Raw genomic sequence first — 23,720 nt, 5'->3', positions numbered from 1 at the left:
CTTATTTTAAGCACTAAGTGCAAATTGGATGTTATGAAATAAATGATTGAAATTCATAATGTATGCACATTTGTACAATAGTCAGTTTTTTTTAATGGAATAGATTGATTCTAGTTATCATGCTGTTTGTTCCAGTGAATATTCCTCATAGATTAATATACAGTTGAAGTCAGAATTATTAGCCCCCCTGTGTATTTTTTTTCTCCAATTTCTGTTTAACGGAGATTTTTCCAACACATTTCTAAACATAATAGTTTTATTAAGTCATTTCTAATAGCTGATTTATTTTATCTTTGCAATGATGACAGTAAATAATATTTGACTAGATATTTTTCAAGACACTTCTATATAGCTTAAAGTGACATTTAAAGGCTTAACTAGGTTAATTAGGCAAGTTAATGTAATTACTGTTGGCAAGTCATTGTGTACTGATGGTTTGTTCTGTAGACAGCTGAAAAAAATGGCTTAAGGGAGCTAATAATTTTGACCTTAAAATGTTTTTTAAAAAATGATCCTAGCTGAAATTAAACAAAATAAGACTTCCTCCAGAAAAAAATTATAGGAAATACTGTTAAAAGTTCCCTCCTTCTGTTAAACATAATTTAGGAAATATTTAAAAAGAAAAAGAAAAAAAATCACAGGGTATACAACTGTAAGAAACTACAGTACATACCAGAAAGTTTATTTCCTATACATGGCTTAATTGAGTAATGGACAGTTTCTGAACTGGTGGGTCATGACCCAAAAGTGGGTCGCAACTGTTTTGAGTGGGTCATGAGTCATCATTTTTTTGTGAAGCACGGCTTTGATTTTGAAATGCGTGTATGAAAGCTGTTGATGCTTCTGTCAGACACAGTTCATGTGCATTAAAAAAGCACATTCTCCTAAAGGCTGTTTCAGTCGTGATGTGCAGGTCTCAAGGGTCTGGGAGAAAATGCAAGTATTTCACTGAGAAGCGGCATGCAAGTGGTTCACTCACACTCAAAACCATGGCACTATCATCTATCTGTCTATCGCTCTGTCTGTCTGTCTGTCTGTCTGTCTATCTATCTCTCTCCGTCTGTCTATCTTTCGCTCTGTCTGTGTCCATCTATCTGTCCATCCATCAGTCCATCCATCCGTCCATCCATCCGTCTATCTATCCGTCTATCTATCCGTCTGTCTGTCTGTCGCTCTGTCTATCGCTCTGTCTATCTATCTATCTATCTATCTATCTATCTATCTATCTATCTATCTATCTATCTATCTATCTATCTATCTATCTATCTATCTATCTATCTATCTATCTATCTATCGCTCTGTCTGTCCGTCTGTCTCTCCATCCATCCATCCATCTCTTCCTAAGGAGAAAGGATTCTTGGGCAATCTAGATAGCATTGAATGACAAAACATCTATATATAGACAAAGACCCAATAAAAACCAACACCTTTCCCAAAAAAAGTAACAGGTTTATCATCTCTTCATGTAAATCATGCTCTTCATGTTTCTTTTAAATGACAAAAGTAACAAGCACAACATTTTGCTATTTATAAAGAAATAAAATGTCTTTCACATAAGGAAAATTAACTTTCCTGTCAGATTTTGTACTGCAATCACTCAATTGCATGCGCAAATGTAACTGTGCACACTGTACTCTACATCACTTCATTAAAAATAAGGAGCAAAATTACCAGCATGCAACTTATTTTTACACTGTTTTTTTTAAATGGGTCGCATCTAAATTACCCTTAAATAATATGGATTCCTTGGCCAAACCAACTGAAAAGCACTGGTGTAATTTATAATGAGACGATATAACAACTAGCCATGTTGCCCCTGTTTCAATTTATTTGACCCAGCAGAGATACAGGTACAATTGCACAATATTCATGGCACAAAATCAATATTTCCTGAAAAATATTCAATTTTTTTAGTAAATGTTTTTATGGTAATGAGTGAATCTGTTCATATGGTATTTATTCCATTCAGTCTGCGATTACTCTTGCATTGCATGTTCATATTACGCTTTAGTGAACAGGAAGTACTAGCATGTAGTGTGAGAAGCTTCCAGCAAAATTAATAATAGAATGGATAAATATAGACGTGGATATTGTTATTTTGTGATCACACCCCGGTTTTCACAGTACACCACCTGGTCTAATTACTTCTACCTCAATTATTTATCACTGTATCATCGTCACTCTTTCATTACATGAATAAAAACTAGTATTGATATAGTTTCAGTGAATGATTTGTCGGCTTCAGAATTATAAAGAACAAATTAATTTCAACTCTGTGAAGGCCTCATTATGGAAAAATAAGTAGTTTCATTCCTTGTGGTTAATAAACAGCTGCATAAAAGTAAAGTATGTAAAATTAATGACGATTTTCAGACGAGTTTCCATAACACCCTTTATTCTGCCATTGGTCACGCAGAAAGCTTTGCATATTTAGTTAGTTCATTTTTTAAGTATTTGTTTATATGAAGCCATTACAGTATCTGACATTAACTTATTTATAACTTCTTAGACATTAATGACAGAATTCAATTGTTAGTTCCGCCTTCTCGATGATGCCATGCACTGCGATGATTGGCTGGGAAGCAACATGTAAGATGTTAAGAAATTAGGATTCAAAATCACATAAGATAGACACTAACTTAGCTGGCAAAAATCATATTGCGAAGTCTGAACCTGACATTGGTTTCTCCAACAATGTTTGTACTATAGTAGTTAAACACAAAGTAGATAAAAAAAAATATATATATATATTTTATACTATTTCCCTCAATCCCCCAGCCATTAAATCTAAATTTCATGCATTACATGGAATGTTGTAGACTATTGAATATCTGAATCAAACGTAGTGCTGTTCTGTATACCTAATCAAATATTATATGGACTTTGTTAAGACTGTTGTCTAGAGTAAAAAATTGCACGATAAACCGATTCTGCATCAATTTTGAGATTTTCAAAATGCATCGCTATTCTCTCTTGAATTGATCCTGAGCATAATTTTTATCTGTAGATGGCACTATAGGTTAGTTTTTATCTGTAGATGGTGCTCTAGGTTAGTTTTTAACTGTAGATGGCGCTTAAGGTTAGTTTTTATCTGTAGATGGTGGTCTAGGTTAGTTTTTAACTGTAGATGGCGCTTTAGGTTAGTTTTTAACTGTAGATGGTGCTCTGTAGATGGCACTCTATTTTTGAACTATAGATGGCGCTCTTGGTTTTTAAATGCAGACGACGCTCTGGGCAATTTTTTTAACAGCAGATGGAGTTCTATGTTAGTTTTTAACAGCAGACCATGCTCTATGATAGTTTTTAACAATAGATGGCGCTCTAGGTTAGTTTTTAACAGCAGATTGGGCTCTAGTTTTAACAGCAGATTACACTGTAGGTTAGTTTTTAACTGTAGACAGCGCTCTTGGCAGGTTTTTATCTGCAGATGGTGCTCTAAGCTAGTTTTTACTGCAGATGGCGCTCTAGTTTAACAGCAGATGACATTTAGGTTAGTTTTTATCTGTAGACAGAGCTCTAGGTTAGTTTTTAACTGTAGACAGCGGTCTAGGCTAGTTTTTAACCGTAGACAGAGTTCTAGGCTAGTTTTTAAACAGCAGATGCCGCTCCTAGGTTAGTTTTTAACAGCAGACGACACTAGGTTTTTTTTTTTTAAGAAAATGGCACCCTAGGCTAGTTTTTAATAGCAGATGGCACTCTAGGTTATTATTTAATAGCAGATTGTGCTCTTGTTTTACTAGCAGATGGCACTCTATGTTAGATTTTGAATGTAGACCGCGCTCTAGCCTAATTTTTTGCAGCAGGGGGCGCTCTAGGCTAGTTTTTAACAGAAAATTGTGCTCTAGGTTAGATTTTAACTGTAGACAGCACTCTAGGTTAGTTTTTAACAGCAGATTGTGCTCTAGTAAAGAGCTTAGAATAACTAAGAGGCGACACTCAATTAAACATTCCATTGCAAAAGCAGTGCCCAGCAACAGCCCCGGATTCCGCCATTTTGGAGTGAAAGCGATCGGCTGTCCATTGGATTTTATTGCTGTTTCGATGGCGAACAGCTGCTTTGTTTTTTATTTATTTATTTAAAAAGCGCATTAAAGCTGAGATGCGACCTGTAAGACGACAATGCAACACTTACTATCACAATCATCAACACTTTTAATAGTTTATTTTACAGACTTATAATATGCTGTTGCTCTATTGGAATTTTCATTCCAAAATGGCTGCTGCGCCCTCTAGTGGCTGTTTCCCAAATCGCACTAGAGTGTCGCCTCTTGGTGATTCTATGCTCTTTGGCTGTAGTTATGACAGCAGATGGTGCTATGTTTGTTTTTAAATGTAGACAGTGCTCTAGCCTAATTTTTATCAGCAGGTAGGCTAGTTTTTAACAGAAAATAGTGCTCTAGGTTAGTTTTTAACTGTAGACAGCACTCTAGGTTAGTTTTTAACAGAAAATGGTGCTTTAGGCTAGTTTTATAACAGGCTGTCTACTGGTGCTCTAGCCTGGTTTTTAAACATCAGATGGCACTCTATGTTAGTATTTAACAGCAGATGGTGGTCTAGGTTAGATTTTAACAAAAAATGGTGTTCTAGGCTGTTTTTTTTTTAAACAGGAGGCAGCGCTCTAGGTTTGTTTTTAACTGTAGATGGCGCTTTAGGTAAGTTTTTAACAGCAGATTGGACTCTAGTTATAACAGCAGATGGTGCTATGTTAGTTTTTAAGTGTAGACAACACTCTAGCCTAATTTTTAACAGCAGGTGGCGCTCTAGGCTAGTTGTTAACTGTAGCCTGTTGTTTCATGAATGCGATTAATTTGACATAATTTTGGCCACAGCCATATCACCCTGCAGCCCAAGACCAGTTACTCACTGAAGCTAAACAGGGCTGAGCCTGGTCAGCCCTGGTGGTTAGTGAGGCCAGTGGGGGGCGCTCAACCTGCGGTCTGTGAGTCCTGATGCCTCAGTAAAAGTGAAGGGGACACTATACTGTCAGTGGGCGCCGTCTTTCGGATGAGACGTTAAACCGAGGTTCTGCTCTCTGTGGTCATTAAAAATCCCATGGCACTTTTCGTAAAGAGTAGCGGTGTTACCCCGGTGTCCTGGCCAATGTCCCTCAATCGGCCCTTATAATCATGGCCTCCCCATCATCCCCCATTGGCTCTATCAGTGTCTCTCCACTCCACCTATGGCTGGTGTGTGGTGAGCGCACTGGAGCCATTGTTCTGTGGCTGCCGTCACATCATCCAAGTGGATGCTGCACACTGGTGGTGGTGTGGAGAGAACACCTCATGAGTGTGAAGCACTTTGGGAGTATGGTCATACACAATAAATGCGCAAAATAAATACACATTACATGTACATTAATTTTGTACATGCAAATGATATTTCTGTATAATTAAAATGATATTTGCTAAATGAAATAAGTTAGTTTAAGTATAATTAATTAAAGTATAATAATTTTTAAAAAGTTACTTTGACTTCATGAAAAGAGTTATGGTAACTTATAAACCGGTACATATTAATATTATAATTATAATATAATAATTATGTATATAAATACACATTACATTACATTACATAATTTTTATTACTAAAATTTATTTCAACCGTTAATATAAAATCCAGAAAAATTCTACAACAGGAAAAAAACTGAATAATCTAGAACAAATAAAATGGAAACAATTTTTTTGGGGAAAACCATATTTTATATAGCCCTACAGATATTTTTTCTATGCTTTTTTAGATTAGATTAGATTCAACTTTATTGTCATTACACATGCACAAGTACAAGGCAACGAAATGCAGTTTCGGTCTAACCAGCAGTGCAATAGCAGCAAGTGCAGGATACAGGTATATCAAGTGCAGGATACAGGTATATACAGGTTTAATTTGACTCATGAACAAAGATGGTGTTTCATCCAAAACAAATCATGCTTCTCCACTTTTCTTACATCTGTGATAAAGGTGTTACTATAAATCCAGTCATGCAATGCAACATCATCCAGAGAAAATGTGTTTGTTTACATTTTCAGATGAGAATTGTACACGTGTTGCACAGTTTTATGTTTGAGTTTCTGGGCTCTAGCTCAATCATGTAGATGGTGTTACATCTTACATGTAGATGGTGTGATAATTACATAATAATTACAATTGATTTGAATTTCATGATGGTTTAATTTATTGGTGTATTCTTTAACTAAAGTGCACCCTTGAATGTTTTAAAGAATATCAGGTAAAGCTCTATGGACCGTATCTTAGCCATGCTGTTGATTTATATGACAGAAAATAATTTTGACAAATTCACTCAGTTTAATATTAAAAGTGTGCAAAGCAATACTCTCAAACCTAAATGAATATCTTTCTTCTGTTAAACTCAAACAAAGATATTTTGATTAAAAAAAATGTTAGAAATCTGTAACTTCCAAAGTACAGTAATATTTTAAAATCCAAATATCTTCATTTATGTCAATGGTTACAGGTTAAGTTCTATGGACAGCATCTAAGTCATGCTGTTGATTTATATGACAGGAAATACTTTTGAGTAATTATCTCAGTTTAATATTAAAAGTGTGCAAAGCAATATTCTTAAAGGGATAGTCCACCCAAAAATGTCATTTCTGTCACGATTTACTAAACCCTTAAATTATTTCAAACCTTTATGAATTTCTTCACAAGCGAAGATATTTTGTTTAAAAATATGTCAGAAACCTTTAACCATTGGTCTCCATAGTAGGAAAAACATGCTATGAAAATCAGTGGTTACAGATTTTTAAAATCCAGATATCTTTGTTTATGTCAATGGTTACAGGTTAAGCTTTATGGACAGCATCTAACCCATGCTGTTGATTTATATGACAGAAAATACTTTTAACTAATTCAGTGATTTTAATATTAAAAGTGTGCAAAGCAATAATGGATTCCCAAAAATGTCATTCTGTCACAATTTACTCACCCTTAAATTATTTTTAACTTTTATGAATTTCTTCACAAGTGAATAAATTTTGTTTAAAAAAATGTTAGAAATCTGTAACTTCCAAAGTACAGTAATATTTTAAAATCCAAATATCTTCATTTATGTCAATGGTTACAGGTTAAGTTCTATGGACAGCATCTAAGTCATGCTGTTGATTTAAATGACAGGAAATACTTTTGACTAATTCTCTGTTTAATATTAAAAGTGTGCAAAGCAATATTCTTAAAGGGATAGTCCACCCAAAATATGTCAGAAACCTGTAACTATTGATCTCCATAGTAGGAAAAACATGCTATGAAAATCAGTGGTTACAGATTTTTTAAAATCCAGATATCTTAGTTTGTCAATGGTTACAGGTTAAGCTCTATGGACCGCATCTAATCCATGCTGTTGATTTATATGACAGAAAATACTTTTGACTGATTCAGTGTTTAATATTAAAAGTGTGCAAAGCAATAATGGATTCCCAAAAATGTCATTCTGTCACAATTTACTCAACCTTTGAATATTTTAAAACCTTCTGTGGGACACTAGTGAAGATATTTTGATTTACTAATTGTTGGATTTTGTTGATTTTCACAGTAGGAAAAATATACTAAGTCAATGGTTACAGGTTTCAAAAAATTTTTTAATCCAGATATCTTCGTTTGTGCTGATGGTTACAGGTTAAGCTATGGTCAACATCTAAATCATGCTCTTGATTTATTTGACAGAAAATACTTTTGACTAATTCACTCACTCACAATTTACTCCCCCTAAATTATTTTTAACTTTTATGAATTTCTTCACAAGTGAAGAAATTTTGTTTAAAAAAAAATGTTAGAAACCTGTAACTATTGATCTCCATAGTAGGAAAAACATACTATGGAAGTCAATGGTTACAGGTTTCTAACATTTTTATAAATCCAGATATCTTCGTTTGTGTCAATGGTTTCAGGTTAAGCTCTATGGAGAGCATCTAATCCATGCTGTTGATTTATATGACAGAAAATACTTTTGACTAATTCCCTCAGTTTAATATTAAAAGTGTGCAAAGCAATAATGAATTTCCAAAAATGTACTTTCTGATTTACTTAACCTTCAATTACTAGTTTCATTCTTCTGTTGGACACAAACGAAGATATTTTGATTAAAAAATGTTAGAAACCTGTAACCGTTGACTTCCATTTTTTCTACTATGGAAGTCAATGGTTACAGGTTTTCAGCTTTCTTCAAAATATCTTCTTTAGTGTTCAGCAAAGGAAAGAAACTCATAAAAACACTTGAGGGTGAGAAAATAATGAATCAATTTTCATTTTTGGCTGAACCATCCCTTTAATCGAATGTGTCTCCTTCACTTGTTTTCTCCTGGCTGCTGTTTGAACTGCGAGCTGAACTATTTGTGACTTTCAGAGACCTTGGTGTGGGAAATGGACAGAACGCCCAGCTGGCATCGGATAACGACAGAGTGTTTGATGACCTCTGGAGAAAGGACAACATGCCCACGGTGCTTAACAACCCTTACTCAGAAAGTGACAAGGTAAAATACAGTTTAAATGGCTTTACGCGTGGCTTTGAAGGTCTGCGAGTGAGTCAGGAATTTACTGTATTAGTTGCTTTTCTGTTTTAAAGCTGTAGGTTTGGAAGTAGCGAAGCTGTATTTACTGTGTATATGCTTTGGTTTGCTTGGCATCTGGTAGATGCTCAGTGTTCTGCTATAATTTTAAAAGAATTACAGGACATTTAGCTTCACAAAAATAACTTTTTATTATCTCATTTATTCACTGGGAATTTAAAACAGTGGTTCTCAACGAGTATGTCGTTTAGGAACATAGACAGTAGAGAAAAACAGTGCTACTACTAATAATAAAAAAAGAGAAAACGACCATAATAAACAAAGCAACTGACTGTATGGTTTAAAACTTTAAACTGCAATGCAAGAGCTATTTAGAAACCAAACCAAAAACTTGACTATTATACACTACCTGACAAAAGTCTTGTTGTCAATCCCAGTTGTAAGTGCAAAAAATAATACATTGACATCTAGTTGATCATTTGGTAAAGTTACAGAAGATAGATTTTTTCCAATGAATCATCTGTTGAATTGTATCCTAATCATCACAAATACTGCAGAAGACCTGTTGGAACCCGTATGGACACAATATTCTCATAGAAATCAGTCAAGTTTGGTGAAGGAAAAGTCATGGTTTGGGGTTACAGTAAGAGTAGATGGCAACATCAACAGCCTGAGGTATCAAGACATTTGTGCTGCCCATTGCATTACAAACCACAGGAGAAGGCAAATTCTTCAGCAGGATAGCGCTCCTTCTCATACTTCAGCCTCCACATCAAAGTTCCTGAAAGCAAAGAAGTTCTAGGTGCTCGACAATTGGCCATCCCAGTCACCAGTAATGAACATTATTGAGCATGTCTGGGCTGAGGAGGCATTAAAGATGAATACAAAGAATCTTGATGAACTCTGGGAGTCCTGCAATGACTTTATTAATAAGTTATTTGAGTCATTGCAGAGATGTATGGATGCAGTCCTCCAAGCTCATGGGAGTCATACACAATATTAATTCTTTTTCCACTGCACCATGACTTATATTTAATACTGTACATTATCTCTGTTAAGTGACAAGACTTTTGTCACTTTTTAAGCAAAGTCAGACCTTACTGTGCTAATTAAATAATTAAAAATCAAGGCATGATCACATTTTATTTTGGTAAAATAAGCGTAATCTAGAGGCCTTTGCCTTTTTGTTATATATATATATATATATATATATATATATATATATATATATATATATATATATATATATATATATATATATATATATATATATATATATATATATATATATATACACAAAAGTTATTATTATTATTTTATACAAAAGTTATCAAGTTATTATTTGTTGTTCCTAAAACATGGATTTTTCAAGGCTTTTGTCAGGTAATGTAAATGTTAAGCCACGTGTATAGTACTTAAATAAGCTTTTTAAATTATTATTTTTTTACGAAAAGTATTACTCAATTATTAATCAAAAATATTGTAGAGACATATAGAACCTTACAAAATATTTGAGATTTTCTACTCACCAAAGAATCGCTTTCCACAAAATGATTGAGCATCAAAGCAAGTTACGTTTTTCTGCTTTTTCTTTGCAATTTTGCAAAGTGTTTGTGCATCTGATGGTTATTTTTGGTGATATGAACATCCTATTAATAAATATGCTGCAAACCAGCACTCAATAACCTATAAACGCACACACTCTGAAGTCTGTAGAATGTGTAAAGAAACTTTAAGTATGTTTTCCTTCTAAAGTTACTTTTGAAAGTAACGCATTACAACATTGAGTTACTCCACAAAAAGTAACTAGTTGTGTTACTTAGTTACTTTTTATGGTAAATAATGCATTACATTACTTTTGAATTACTTTTGCTTTAGTTTTTATTACCTGGCTGAGGATCTCTTTTTCAGAACTTGTTTTTTTTTTCCTTTCAACGCAAAGCATACACTGTATAACTTTACACCTTAATTTACCTTTAAATAACACATTAAAAAATAATAATGTTTTAGGATGTTATCTGAGAACTTCCTTACCCCAGAGCTCTCTACATGCCGTATACTGTATACAGATTAATGAAAGTTCAAAGCAATGTGTTTGCTACTTTTGTATTATTTGTCTTAAGTAAAATCACTGTCCATTGAGACTATAATCCCCTTTTCTTTTTCTTCAATGCTTGCAAAATAACGAACACATTCTCCCATTGACTTTGTGATTCACTGGGACTTTAATTTTAATTCAGCTATTTACATTTTAAAAGCAATTAATTAAACGAAAAGAAGTTTAATTCATTAAATTAAAACTCGCATTACATTTTCAATAAAAATTAACTCAACTAGATACTAGATACATTTACTAGATATTTTTCAAGACACTTCTATACAGCTTAACGTGACATTTAAAGGCTTAACTAGGTTAATTAGGTTAACTAGGCAGGTTAGGGTAATTAGGCAAGTTATAACGGTTTGTTCTGTAGACTATCGAAGAAAAATATAGCTTAAAGGGGCTAATAATTTAGTCCTTAAAGTGGATTTTAAAAAATGTAAAACTGCTTTTGTTCTAGGCGAAATAAAACAAATAGGACTTTCTCTAGAAGAAAAAATATTATCAGACATACTGTGAAAATTTCCTTGCTCTGTTAATTATCATTTGAGAAATATTTAAAAAAGAAAAAAAATTCAAAGGGGGGCTGAAAATTCTGAATTCAACTGTCTGTATATTTTGTTGTTGGATGTTCATTGGATTATTGAAATGTTTTTCACACGAAGAAAATGGCATTTCTTTTGTAAGAACAGATCTCTTAAATTTTTTAAGCACATTGGGTCTCATTCACTAAACATTTTCACTAATTAATCATTATTAGTCAAAATGAAATATGAAAAAAAATCATCTGAGCATCGAGAGCATTGTTACAGTGGTTGCCTGGCATCATAAAACATGCGGTGCTCTGCTATTTTGAAGAGTCTTTTTTTAAAGTGAATAACAATGTACTGTTTCACCTCACACTTTTAGAACTGAAAGCATGTTCAACATTCAACATTCAACATCAATACCTTCATTACTGTTCAATTTCTTTTGTTTCATCATTTGTCTTCTTATCATTTTTTTCCCTCCGCTTGTGTTATGCAAATGACTAACCTCGTGCACTAACACTCATTATCAGTGGCGTAAAGTTACTAATTACAAATACTCAAACTACTGTAATTGAGTAGTTTTTCTTAGAAATTGTAATTTACTAAGTAGTTTTAAAGATGTGTACTTTTACTTTCCCTTGAGGCCATTTTTAATGCTGTATTGGTACTTTTACTCCACTACTTTCCTTCAACCTGCAGTCACTATTTTATTCATTCTTGTCTATGGAGATTAGAAAAATCAGTCCTGTGATTCCTGTCCAATCAAATCGCACATAGAAGGCAAATCGCATCATACTGAACAACCTCAAGACATGGGCAATTTATAAATGCAGCAAACTGTTTGGAAGCATTAAAATTGTGTAAGAAGATGTCCAAAACCATCACACGCAATGACCCAGAGACTGTTTAGATGCATGTCACTGATGAGAATGAAAGATGTTTATTGCATGATAACCGAAATGGCCTTAAATATCCAGCAAGCACAAGGCGTCAACATGACGTCAGATTGATGTTGTACCCCAACGTCATGGGGACGTTGCATTTTGTTTGGAAATAAAAATCGAGTTGATGTCAGACGTCATTATCCAACCTAAAATTAACCAAATATCAATGTCTTATAATGATGTTACAGCTTGACGTTGTGTGGACGTTACCACAATGACATCTATCAGATGTTGGATTTTGGTTGCCATACCTGTCGAACAAATGTCAGTATTTGACGTCAATATGACGTTGGCTTAAGATGTTGGCTCGACTTTGGATTTTGGTAACTTTCTAACACAACAAAAAATCAACCAAATATCAATGTCATTTGTCCGAAGACGCTGGCTAGACATTGAATTTTGGTCACCTGACATCACAACCTAAATCTAACCTAATATTAATGTTTTATGACATTGTGTGCCTGCTGGGCAATAACTAAATACACTACAGAATGTTACAGTTACACACATCCACAAATTACATGTACTGTAAGTGCATCAGCTTTTTACAGCGTAATACTCACTACTCACTACTCTTGAGTATTTTAGAAAGGTCTACTTTTTACTCATACTTTGAGTAATTTTTACAACAGATACTTTTACTCTACTTGCATTGAATTTTTGGGGCAAGTAATAGTACTTTTACCCAAGTATGATTTTTCAGCACTCTTTCCACCACTGCTCATTTAGAACACTCCAGATTCGCTGACAGAAGAACAAGTTTAAGAGCAAACTGATGTGCGTTCATGTGTTGTGAATTAGTCGGAAGTTTTTTGTGAGAAGTTCAAATGTGCGTAGAAATATGAAAAACATACGCAATTATTAGCATAGTAGTCTCATTCTCTATGGCGTCACTGGAAAAACTTAATTTTAGAAGCCATATTGTTCTTATTTATGCAGTTATTTTAATAAAAAGAGGAAAAGACTCATCATGAAAACATTTCAGACTTCAAATGTATATTTTAAAAACAATATATTGAATGTTTACTGTTGAATTGAGTCAGCATGTCGAGCAGTTCAGGTTGCGTGAATTGCATAAGTTCAATACTTGAAGTAGGGTCTTTCTTGCAAATACTGTAGCGTCTCTAGCACCTGTCACATGGTTTTGTCTGTACCTGCCAGCACAGTGCTGGTGTAGCATGTGTTTCCATAGTCCTGGTTGTGGGGGTAGCAGTGCTTACATTTCACATCAGCACATGACTCTCTCTCATCTGGCCTCTTGTGACGCATTATCCCTCTGAAAGAAACCGGATGGATGGAGGCGATCCAAGAAAGCGGAGGAATGAATGGATGCAGCTGTGTGGTCCAAGACGGAGTTGTTCTCTCTTTCTCTCTCTCTGCTTGGTGTAATACAGTGTCTGGTGGATGATTAATCGTCAGTGAGTAAGACGGGGAGGTGGGGGTGTGAGAGAGTACAAGAGAAATAGAAACACAAGCGCATGCGAGCAAGGTAGCTTGTGATTGTTGTGCACGATGTCTGACACTATTAGCATGACAGAAAGACGCAGAGACAGTTGAGATGATATATGAACATTGCAGCATGTTCTTACCAGGCAAAGTGTTTACAGCAATACGCAATTTGTCTGTGTGCAATAAGTGAATGGCTGCTACACTATCACGGCCAATCAGATGACATCCAAGTAAGAAAAACAAAGTCAGTTGTTATCCAACAATCAGAGTTGCTTTTATAATATATGTATATAATGTATATAGAGCAAACCAGCATTATTAAAGGTGGAGTGCATTGATTCAGTATGTTAATGTGTTCTCTGATACATGCAGTACAGTACATTGTAGGGATGTGGCTTAGGTAAGTGCAAAGTTCTTCAGAAATGGGTTTTAAATGCTCATTTATAACCACAGGAATTACACCTACTGTAGAATGAAAAGTTCCTTTTGACCATATTTGGAATGGTCGTGAATATTAATCAGCTCTGAAACATAGGCAAAATTTTAATTATACTCAACAAAAGGGGTGACAGGCATGTATTTAGAGTTGTATTTTGCAGTTTTAAGATATAAGAAAACAGAAGGAACTTACATTTACCAGCCACTTCATTAGGTGCACCTGTCCAACTGCTCGTTAACGGAAATTTCTAATCAGCCAATCACATGGCAGCAACTCTATGCATTTAAAGATGTAGACATGGTCAAGACGATCTATTGGAGTTTAAACCGAGCATCAGAATAGGGAAGAAAGGTGATTGAAGTGACTTTGATTGTGGCATGGTTGTTGGTGCCCAACAGGCTGTACTGAATATTTCAGAAACTACTGATCTACTGGGATTTTCATGCACAACCATTTCAAGGGTTAACAGAGAATGGTCAGAAAAAGAGAAAATATCCAGTGAGCGGCAGTTCTGTGGGCGCAAATGTCTTGTGGATGCCAGAGGTCAGAGGAGAATGGCCAGACTGGTTCGAGCTGATAGAAAGGCAACGGTAACTCAGATAACCACTCGATACAACCAAGGTATGCAGAAGAGAATCTCAGAACTCACAACACTTCCAACCTTGAGACTTTTGGGCTACCACAGCAAAAAACAGGAAACTGAGGCTACAAAATTAGACAATAGAGGGTCAGAATTTGACGTCAACAACATGAAAACATGGATTTTATCAGCGGTTCAGGCTGGCTGTGGTGGTGGTGTAATGGTGTCGGGGATATTTTCTTGGCACACTTTGGGCCCATAAATACCAATTTAGGATTGTTGCTGACCATGTCCATCCCTTTATGACCACAGTGTACCCATCTTCTGATGGCTACTTCCAGCAGGATAATGCGCCATGTCATAAAGCTCGAATCATCTCAGACTGGTTTCTTGAACATGACAATGAGTTCACTATACTCAAATGGCCTCCATAGTCACCAGGACTCAATCCAATTGAGCACCTTTTGGATGTGGTGTAACGAGAGATTCACATCATAGATGTGCAGCCGACAAATCTGCAGCAACAGTGTGATGCTATCATCTCAGTATGAACCATCTCTGAGAAATATTTCCAGTACCTTGTGGAATCTATGTCATAATCTATGAAGGATTAAGGCAGTTCTGAAGACAAAAGGGGGTCCAACCCTGTACTAGTGAAGTGTACCTAATAAACTGGCCGGTGAGTGTATATCAACTTTAACTTGCTATATTTTGCATAAATCTAATTTTATTTGTCACATTCACAGTCATACACAATATAATATGCAGTGAAATGCTTACACAACCACCCGTGACCTTAAAAATAATATCAACAATAAAAAAAATAACAATAAGAATCTAAATCATGGAGCAATAGAAGTTATGCAATAGACAAAAACAAATATAACATCTTTAAAAACTTTAGATATAGAGTATGTAGCTGTAGAAAAAAAAGTACAGAGTATAAAAATATTAAAGCTGTCTGTACAATAGCAACATAGAGGAGTTAAACAGATAAGCAGATCAGTTTATGCAGCAATAAGGTTTATTGTGTAATATAAAGTTTATTGTATAATAAAAGTTATCTTTCGCAGAATAACGATAAGCTGAGAGATATGACATGCATATAAACACTTATATTCAGCTCTCTACATGTGTTTGTTGCCTCGCTACAAAAAAATACAGGTATGTGTCAAATTTCACAATATACATGTTAAACTAACAACAGACGTATGACTCTTTGGGGTGGTGTTGAATAAATTACTGATAATTACTTATTGAATGAATTTGATGCATACATGGTGGGGATGTGGCTTAGATAAGTGCAAAAATTCTTCAGAAATGGTTTTAAAAGCTCATTTATAACCACAGCAATTGAACCTAGAATGAAATGGGAAAAAACTCTTTTTTTACTATAATTGTATTGTTCACAGTTTGTATGATTCATTTATCCTGCAGCCCCAAAGACATTTTCAAGCAGAATCTAAAAATGTCTCAATGTCTCTCACTTTCACTAACTGAAGCTGAATATGATTCATTTCATACAATATGGATAATTTGTATCTTTATACACATTGTGCTAAAATGCATTTCTTATGAGAGTCTTAAGACAAATAGACAAATTACCCAGCAGCCAAAAAAAAAAAAAACGCATGGCTGCTCAAAAATCCTACTTTTTTTTTTTTTTTTTTTTTTTAAACGGTGTATGACTACAGTCCCGTTGCCAGCGTATTATTCAAACTGTTCAAACTTGTTTTAAATAAAGAACTGTAGCCTACAGACAAATGACAAACTGGCCAGCTCATTTCCTCAGTCAGAATTTGTCCATTTGAATAATTAAAAAATTAAAGCCGCCTTCTATCTGTTTTTTTCACAATTCACGATGGCATATTGTCAACAATGGGACAAATAAGCTCATATAGGGGCCAAATTCTGGACTTTGTCAGTGGGGGGGTGGGTCTTTCGAACCACTCGAACTAGAGCTGCATGATTAATTGAAAAAAAGAAATTGAGATCTCAATTCAACCCTACACACGATCTTAATCTAGCTTTTCCACGATTCAGCTAATTATATTTTCATGGTCCGGAGAGAAGCTTAAAGGTGTTAAAAAAAGTTTAATATTCGTTGCTCAGCAGCATGGACACCTCCAAATGGTGTTAAAAGTGTCACATACTGTATTTATAAGGTATCATATCACACATGAGCTGACACACTGCATGTTTACTACCAAGAGACATGCGTGTGCCCGCCACTGATGTGTTCTGAACAGATCCTGCATAGGCTGTGGATAACAGGTTATAAAGTTGTAAATACTGTTCAGTTTGTCTTCTCAAAGTGAGGATGCCATGACATGAGCGCACTCTGCAGTGAGAGTGAAACCGGCGCACCCCTTATTTAAAAGATCCTATCACATTTTACAGTTATGATTGTGACAAGCATTTGATGTTTTTTCTTTCATAGCAAACACAAAGTGTTGTATAGGTGTAATAAATGTTTTGCAGTGTGACTATAACTACTGTAGCCTATATAATGCAAGAGGGAATCTAATAATAACAAATGTTTAATTTTACCAGTAAAAAAATGGTCTAATAATGTTATCAATAAAATATTGCAAGCATACAGTTAGGCATGTGCCGGTATCACATTTTCATGCTGCGATTAATTGATTGAGCTTTTATCACGGTATACGGTATTATCACGATATTGTAATTTTACTAGAGAAACAGGTAAAAAACACAAAAAACTTCAGTTTCGTCAACTTAGTAACTTTAATAACTTTTTAATTAACTAAAAGTACTTCAAACATTTAAATACAAATAAATATAAATAAAACAATACACAATATAAAAGTAAACTTGAGCAATTATATCAAAGTGAATGTGCAAAGGGAAACCGTCTTCGATCAGCAATCGTGGAATGAACTGCCAACTATTCCAGCATGTTTTATGCAGCAGATGCCTTTCCAGCCACAACCCAATATTGGAAATCACCCATACACACTCATTCACAAATACTCATACACTACAGTCAATTTAGCTGATTCAATACACTATTCACTCAGCCTATATTCAATAATAAACATAACAAAAACTGCCTGCTAATGCATGGGTAAATCTTCAAAGGGAACAGTGTTACATTTTAACCTTTCACCTCATCCTGCTTGCTGTTTCACTATCTAAACAATGAAAACATAATATAAGTCAAATTTGTTTCATTTTGATATTTGATTTACACTGTCTCTTTTGCAGAATATCAGTTTTAATAACCAATAATGGCCATTATAACAGTATAACGTACATTAAATTTAAACGATAAAGGTAAGCAATCAGTCAATGTGCAGAATCAGTGTATGTGGTTACATAAATTAATATATTAGCTTATCTTTGCACTCAGCCAAAACAGTTAACAGAGAACAAGTGATTCAAAAGACATAAGAATTGTTAGATAGAGACAACAAGATGAATTCAATATCACGTTTAACCATTATAGTGAGATGAGATCACCCAGCAGATGAAAGTGGCTGCAGCTGTGGGCAGAGAGTGTGTGGTCACGTGATTTGCGTTTTTAGCCGTGTACTAGAATGAACAGAGAACTTTTCAGAATCGCTAAATGAAACGCCGGCGTATTTCCCGCGATTTCTCTGCGCCTCCCTTGCGCTTCTTCTCTCTGACTCTCGACTATTTTGACAAATACACACAGACGACGCACGCTCACACGGAGTCCAAAATAGGAGTTTGTGATTGGGCCAGCCCAATGTCAATACCGAAAAGAGCCAATGGGCTGCAGAGTGTCACATGGACCGGCCCGGTCTGTCTGTCCGGGAAAAAAAGCATCTACTTTCAGAGAGTCACAGATCACAGCAGCGTCAATCAATAAGGCAGAAAAAAACGATAGGCTGCTAAGCCTTTTATAGGCCGATCAAATCATAAGACGATGATCAGCCCGGCCCAAAAAGTACGTCGGCCCACCGGGAAAGTGCCCGGTCTGCCAGATGGAGAGTCCGCCCCTGCGTGTGAGGATTATAGTGCGGTGGCAGCGGCGGCGCGCACTGCCTGCACACAAGGCTTCTACATGTGGGGATTGTTTACATCAGAGTGCGCATCAGTTCTGCGCAGCATATACGCAGTGTTTCTTCAAGCGGTTGATGGAAAATAAGCTAAGGCGGGTTCTAAGAATATAAATTCGGATCTATTTTTCACGGTATTTTGAAGTGCCCGCGATAACAATATCGTGCATATTCATTACCGTGATTTATCGCATTACCGAATACCGGCACAAGCCTACATACAGTATGTCTTAAACATAATACCGGTAATTCAACTTTAGAATTATGAATAGCTGCATTCTGATGCATCACTTTACTGTGACTTAACAACCAGGACAAATTTAAAGTCTTTTCAAGTCCACCATTCCAAGTCTATACAAAATTTCGCATTTTAATCAACAGTAGACCAAGGCCTAATATTATTATTGTTGTTATTTTACCATATGTTTGAGAAATTACAATAGCCTACTCATATTAATCTTTACTTTACATCTACAGAATCGTTAGAATATTGTGATCTTGATTTTAAGCAAGCGCGACACAGTGCGCAGTAGGTAGTGCTGTCACCTCACAGCAAAAAGGTCGCTGGTTCGAGCCTCAGCTGGGTCAGTTGACGTTTCTGTGTGGAGTTTGCATGTTCTCCCTGCATTCGCGTGGGTTTCCTCCAGGTGCTCCGGTTTCCCCCACAGTCCAAAGACATGCGGTACAGGTGAATAGGGTAGGCTAAATTGTCCGTAGTGTATGTGTGTGAATGCAAGAGTGTATGGATATTTCCCAGAGATGGGTTGCAGCTGGAAGGGCATCCGCTTGTAAAACAAGTGCTGGATAAGTTGGCAGTTCATTCCGCTGTGGCGACCCCGGATTAATATAGGGACTAAGCCGAAAATGAATGAATGAATGATTTTAGGCAAAATAAAAAAACGTGATTCTCATTTTAGCCAGAATCATGTAGCCCTAACCCGAATCCCCCCTGGCTACTGCCTGGATTAGCAAACATGAACTTTAAATTGGCAATATACATTTCATGTAATATATTAACCTTTTTTCATGTTAGATAGCAAAAGCAAACTAATTGTTTTCTTTTTTGATGTCTTTCATTTAATAACATGTTAAATGAATACTCATAATGCTCTGGATAATGAAGAAAAAGGCATTCTGTATGGTAATGTGTCATTCAAAGATAACAAATTCATTCAAACTCTAGTCTCAGATCTATATAGCGTTTATTACTATAAATGAAATCATTATAACAATTAAAATAATATAAAGATTCAAATTGAAGCCAGCTTATCTGTCAAAAATGAAGCTGGTGAGTTGTAGAAGTCATACAAAAATATCCATATCAGTAAAAGATACTGCTTTAAAGAAAAGATGTTATTCAAGAGGGAAAGGAATTTATTTTGATAACTTTACAAGGACACTTGCAATTTTAAAATTGATGCATTTACACTTAAAGTCAGAATTATTAGCCCTCCTGTGTTATTAATCCCCTGTATATTTTGCCCCAATTTCTGTTTTAAAGAAGATTTTTGTCCAGCACATTTCTAAACATAATAGTTTTAATAACTCATTTTTAATTACTGATATTTTTTTTTTATTTCTGCCATGATTACAGTAAATAATATTTGACTAGATGTTTTTCAAGATACTTGTATTCAGCTTAAAGTGACATTTAAAGGCTTACCTAGCGTGATTAGGCAAGTCATTATATAACAGGGCTTTGTTCTGTAGACCAGCGGTTCTCAAAGTATTTTCGTCATGTACCACCTCAGAAAAAAATGGTCTCTCCAAGTACCACCATAATAACTGGTATTGAAGCATGGTAGGCCTAATTAAGCATGCAGTTACAGCTCTGCGCAGTTCGTGCAGATTAATTCTTCTTTAGAATATTTATTATTGTCAGCCACTTTAAACATTATAAATAGTTTGAACATTAACACTGCACAGGTAAACAAATAAATAAATAAAACATCAATGTTTAAATGAAAATGTGCTTTTATAAGTTAATAAAAAAACGACACTGTTCTTAAAGTAAAAAGAAAACTGATGTACTTAAATGTAAAGTAGCCTATTCATCAATCTGAAGTGTCCTTTGGACCCCATAAATATAGGCTGTATGTAATCATATTCATGTATAAACTATTTTTGATTTATTTATTTTTTTAAATATACCAATAAGTCATATATATATATATATATATATGTATATATATAAAATAACACCATATATAAAATAACACCATATATATATGAAATCTAAACATTAATTTGTATTTTAAATGAATTGGATTTACATACTTAAATTATAAATTAGATCTGATTACTAGAGAAGGCTTTGTGTGTCGGAAAAGCAAGGGATTAAACCATTCCTGTTAACATTGGGATTTAAAAATACGGGATACACCCCCAACAACTGTTACAAATATGAAGAGGAAATTAGTTTCAAATGATAGAGTACATAACAAACATAAGAAAATAAAAAATAAAATAAAAGGTTTAGCCTATTAAAGTCAATTTACTGATCATATCGGTGTTATCGTACGCGTCAAAGGGTTAAAAGTGTGTTCATTCTTTTACTTTAATTATTCAGCGATTCCTTCTACTACTAAAAGGAAGCCTGCTACCACAGTTTGAGAACCACTGATGTAGACAATCGAAAACAAATATTGCTTAAGGGGGCTAATAATATTGACCTTAAAATGGTTGTAAAATTTGTTCAAAACTGCTTTTATTCTAGCCGAATTAAAACAAATAAGACGTTCTCCAGAAGAAAAAATATTATAGGAAATACTGTGAAAAATTGCTTGCTCTGTTAAACATCATTTGGGAAATGTTTGAAAAAGAAAGTCACATAGGGGCTAATAATTTTGACTCCAACTGTAGATGATACTGCAGTACTGACTATTCAGTTTTGATTCGATGGTGACTTGAAGTGTTTCTCAATCACTCTGACCTCAAATGGCCAGCCCGACATGCCATTATCTGCAAGGCTAAGGGGACGACAACACTTTCACTTGTACCTTACAATCCTCACTTCAGTCTGACAGTTTGAAGCCTTGGCTACTCTATAATAAGCTGACACTGTATGTTGACATTTTTGACTCTTAGCATATTCTCACCGACACACACACACACACACACACACACACACACACACACACATGGATTCCCAGAATATTCTCTACATGCTTTTTTTTTTTGAGTGACAGAATATTCCTGCTGAGATGATAAGTGAGCGTTCTTATCAGCTTTCTTTAGACAATTTTAATCTTGTTTTACATTTTCTCTGTCGAGCTGTAAATGGAAAAGCTTGTTTTTTTTGTATGAAGTGTCTGTACTTTGGAAAGCTGACCTTGCTGACACTAGACAGAATGCACGTTCCCTTGCTTTAGTGACTGCAAACCCACTAAAGCAACGCAGGTGCAATGATTTGAATTTTTGAGATGATAATAACCTTCAGTCAGCCTGATGGGGTTGAGGTTTTTTAGAAATGTGCTGAGTTTTCCAAGGCTAACAGCAGAGCCCTGCATAATTTCAGCTCTAATAAGGCTCACTCGCCCAGTAGAAGTGGTGTGAAGCAGTCAGACAGATGAGCTGCTACCGTCATTAAACAATGATGTTGCTCTCTTTGAAGCGCTGCATGGAAAAATAAGCTATTTAATTTTGCCATCTGCATTTTTATAGGCACTCATATATTATCTTGTTAGAAACGATAGCTCTTCTCAAAGCTAATGCCAATACAGCTGTCCACCATTTCAGATATTTGTGATTGAATGTTTTGTAAGATGCTAAATTAGGGTTGGGCGATATTGCAAAAAAAATGATCATGATATCATGCTTCATATCAATTGATATTATCATTTTGAATATTTTTTAACAATAAATATAGGAATATTAGGATTTTTTAACCACTTTATTTTAATTTACCAACATTACAAGGCAAAGAGTTTTAATAGTCAAAAATAAAAATATTTAAACAAAATATCTCATCTCAGTAATGAAATAAACATAAGTGTTAAAGAGACTCTTAAACTTGATGAATAAAATGTAACAAAGTGTGTGCAATGGTAAAGCGTAAATGCTGAACAGTCAAAGCAAATTTTAAGGTGTGAATAATAATGATACAGTAAACCTAAAACTCTGTAAACACCATAATTTATGATATTTATGATAATCAAATCTGAGCTTTCAAGTAAAGGAACAAACCATCATTATTCAAATACATATTGCAACATTACAAATAGTGAAGTTAGATGACTACATTACCACTGTGTGCTAAAAATCTTTCAGATGAGGTGCTTATGGCTGGCATGCACAAGAAAAGAAACCAAAAAGCCACTCTGGCGACAAACTTACATCCTTTTTATTTACAATCTCCTCACTGCAGCTATATGGCACTCATTTTTACGAATGTGGTTGTTCTGACCCATTGCTGCAGCTCCGATACAAGTTTACGGATAAAAGTAAAAAGCCCTGCATTTTATAGGTGTGTTAGTCTACCAACCCAGGCTCATTCTGAAAACGTAGTCCCGAGGACGTTTCCGGAGACCGCGAATTATGTAGCCGGAGGTACGTATGGCTGCATTTAGTTTTTTTAAGCGAACGCTGCAGGGTGGTATGACGCCGTTCCTTTTAGCGCTCACCGGCTGATCGCATGCCTTCGTGTGGAGGGCTTTCCCGCTGCAACCAGTTTGTCCGGTTAGCTCGTCCTGTGCGTCGGCGGACTCGAGACGCAGAGAGGAGCTGACCACGACGATGATGACCGGGTTCGAGTCCGGGGAAGAGCGGTTCCAGAAATCAGGTAAGACTAAAACAGAATCCAAGAAATAAAGCGAAGGTGAGAAGGTGAGAAGGAAGAGACGTAGACAAAGCGCCCCCACCCCCCACAGTGCCTGTTGTAGAGCGTGAAGTTGAATAAAGAGGTGCAGCAATGAAGGTGGGCTGTGAATCTGCGTGAGTGTATGGAGTGCTTGTTTCTGAAGCGCTCCACTGTGGGTAAGTGGTCTCGAAGTGTCGATGATGTTGCCGATTATTCCACCCCGCTCATACACGTGGTTGTGTCAGTCGTTGCTCAGGGCGACACTGTCATGAACACAAAAAAAAAAGAGCCTTTTCAGCTGAAGTTTCCTT

General features: G+C 35.3%; 1 protein-coding gene across 2 annotated transcripts in view; it reads left to right on the top strand.

Moving 5' to 3' along the window:
• Window positions 1–23,720, top strand: part of nos1 (nitric oxide synthase 1 (neuronal)) — a 141,801-nt gene that overhangs the window by 8,645 nt on the left and 109,436 nt on the right. For both annotated transcript variants that reach the window (XM_056457385.1, XM_056457386.1), the window contains exon 3: window positions 8,360–8,486. In XM_056457385.1, coding sequence (XP_056313360.1) covers window positions 8,360–8,486 — 127 coding nt within the window. The remainder of the gene's footprint in view (window positions 1–8,359; window positions 8,487–23,720) is intronic.

The sequence above is a fragment of the Danio aesculapii genome, chromosome 5 (genome assembly GCF_903798145.1).
Source record: "Danio aesculapii chromosome 5, fDanAes4.1, whole genome shotgun sequence".
Classification (NCBI taxonomy): Eukaryota; Metazoa; Chordata; class Actinopteri; order Cypriniformes; family Danionidae; genus Danio; species Danio aesculapii.
The sequence above is the reverse complement of the archived record's forward strand: the minus strand, read 5'-3'. Positions and strand labels throughout refer to the sequence as shown.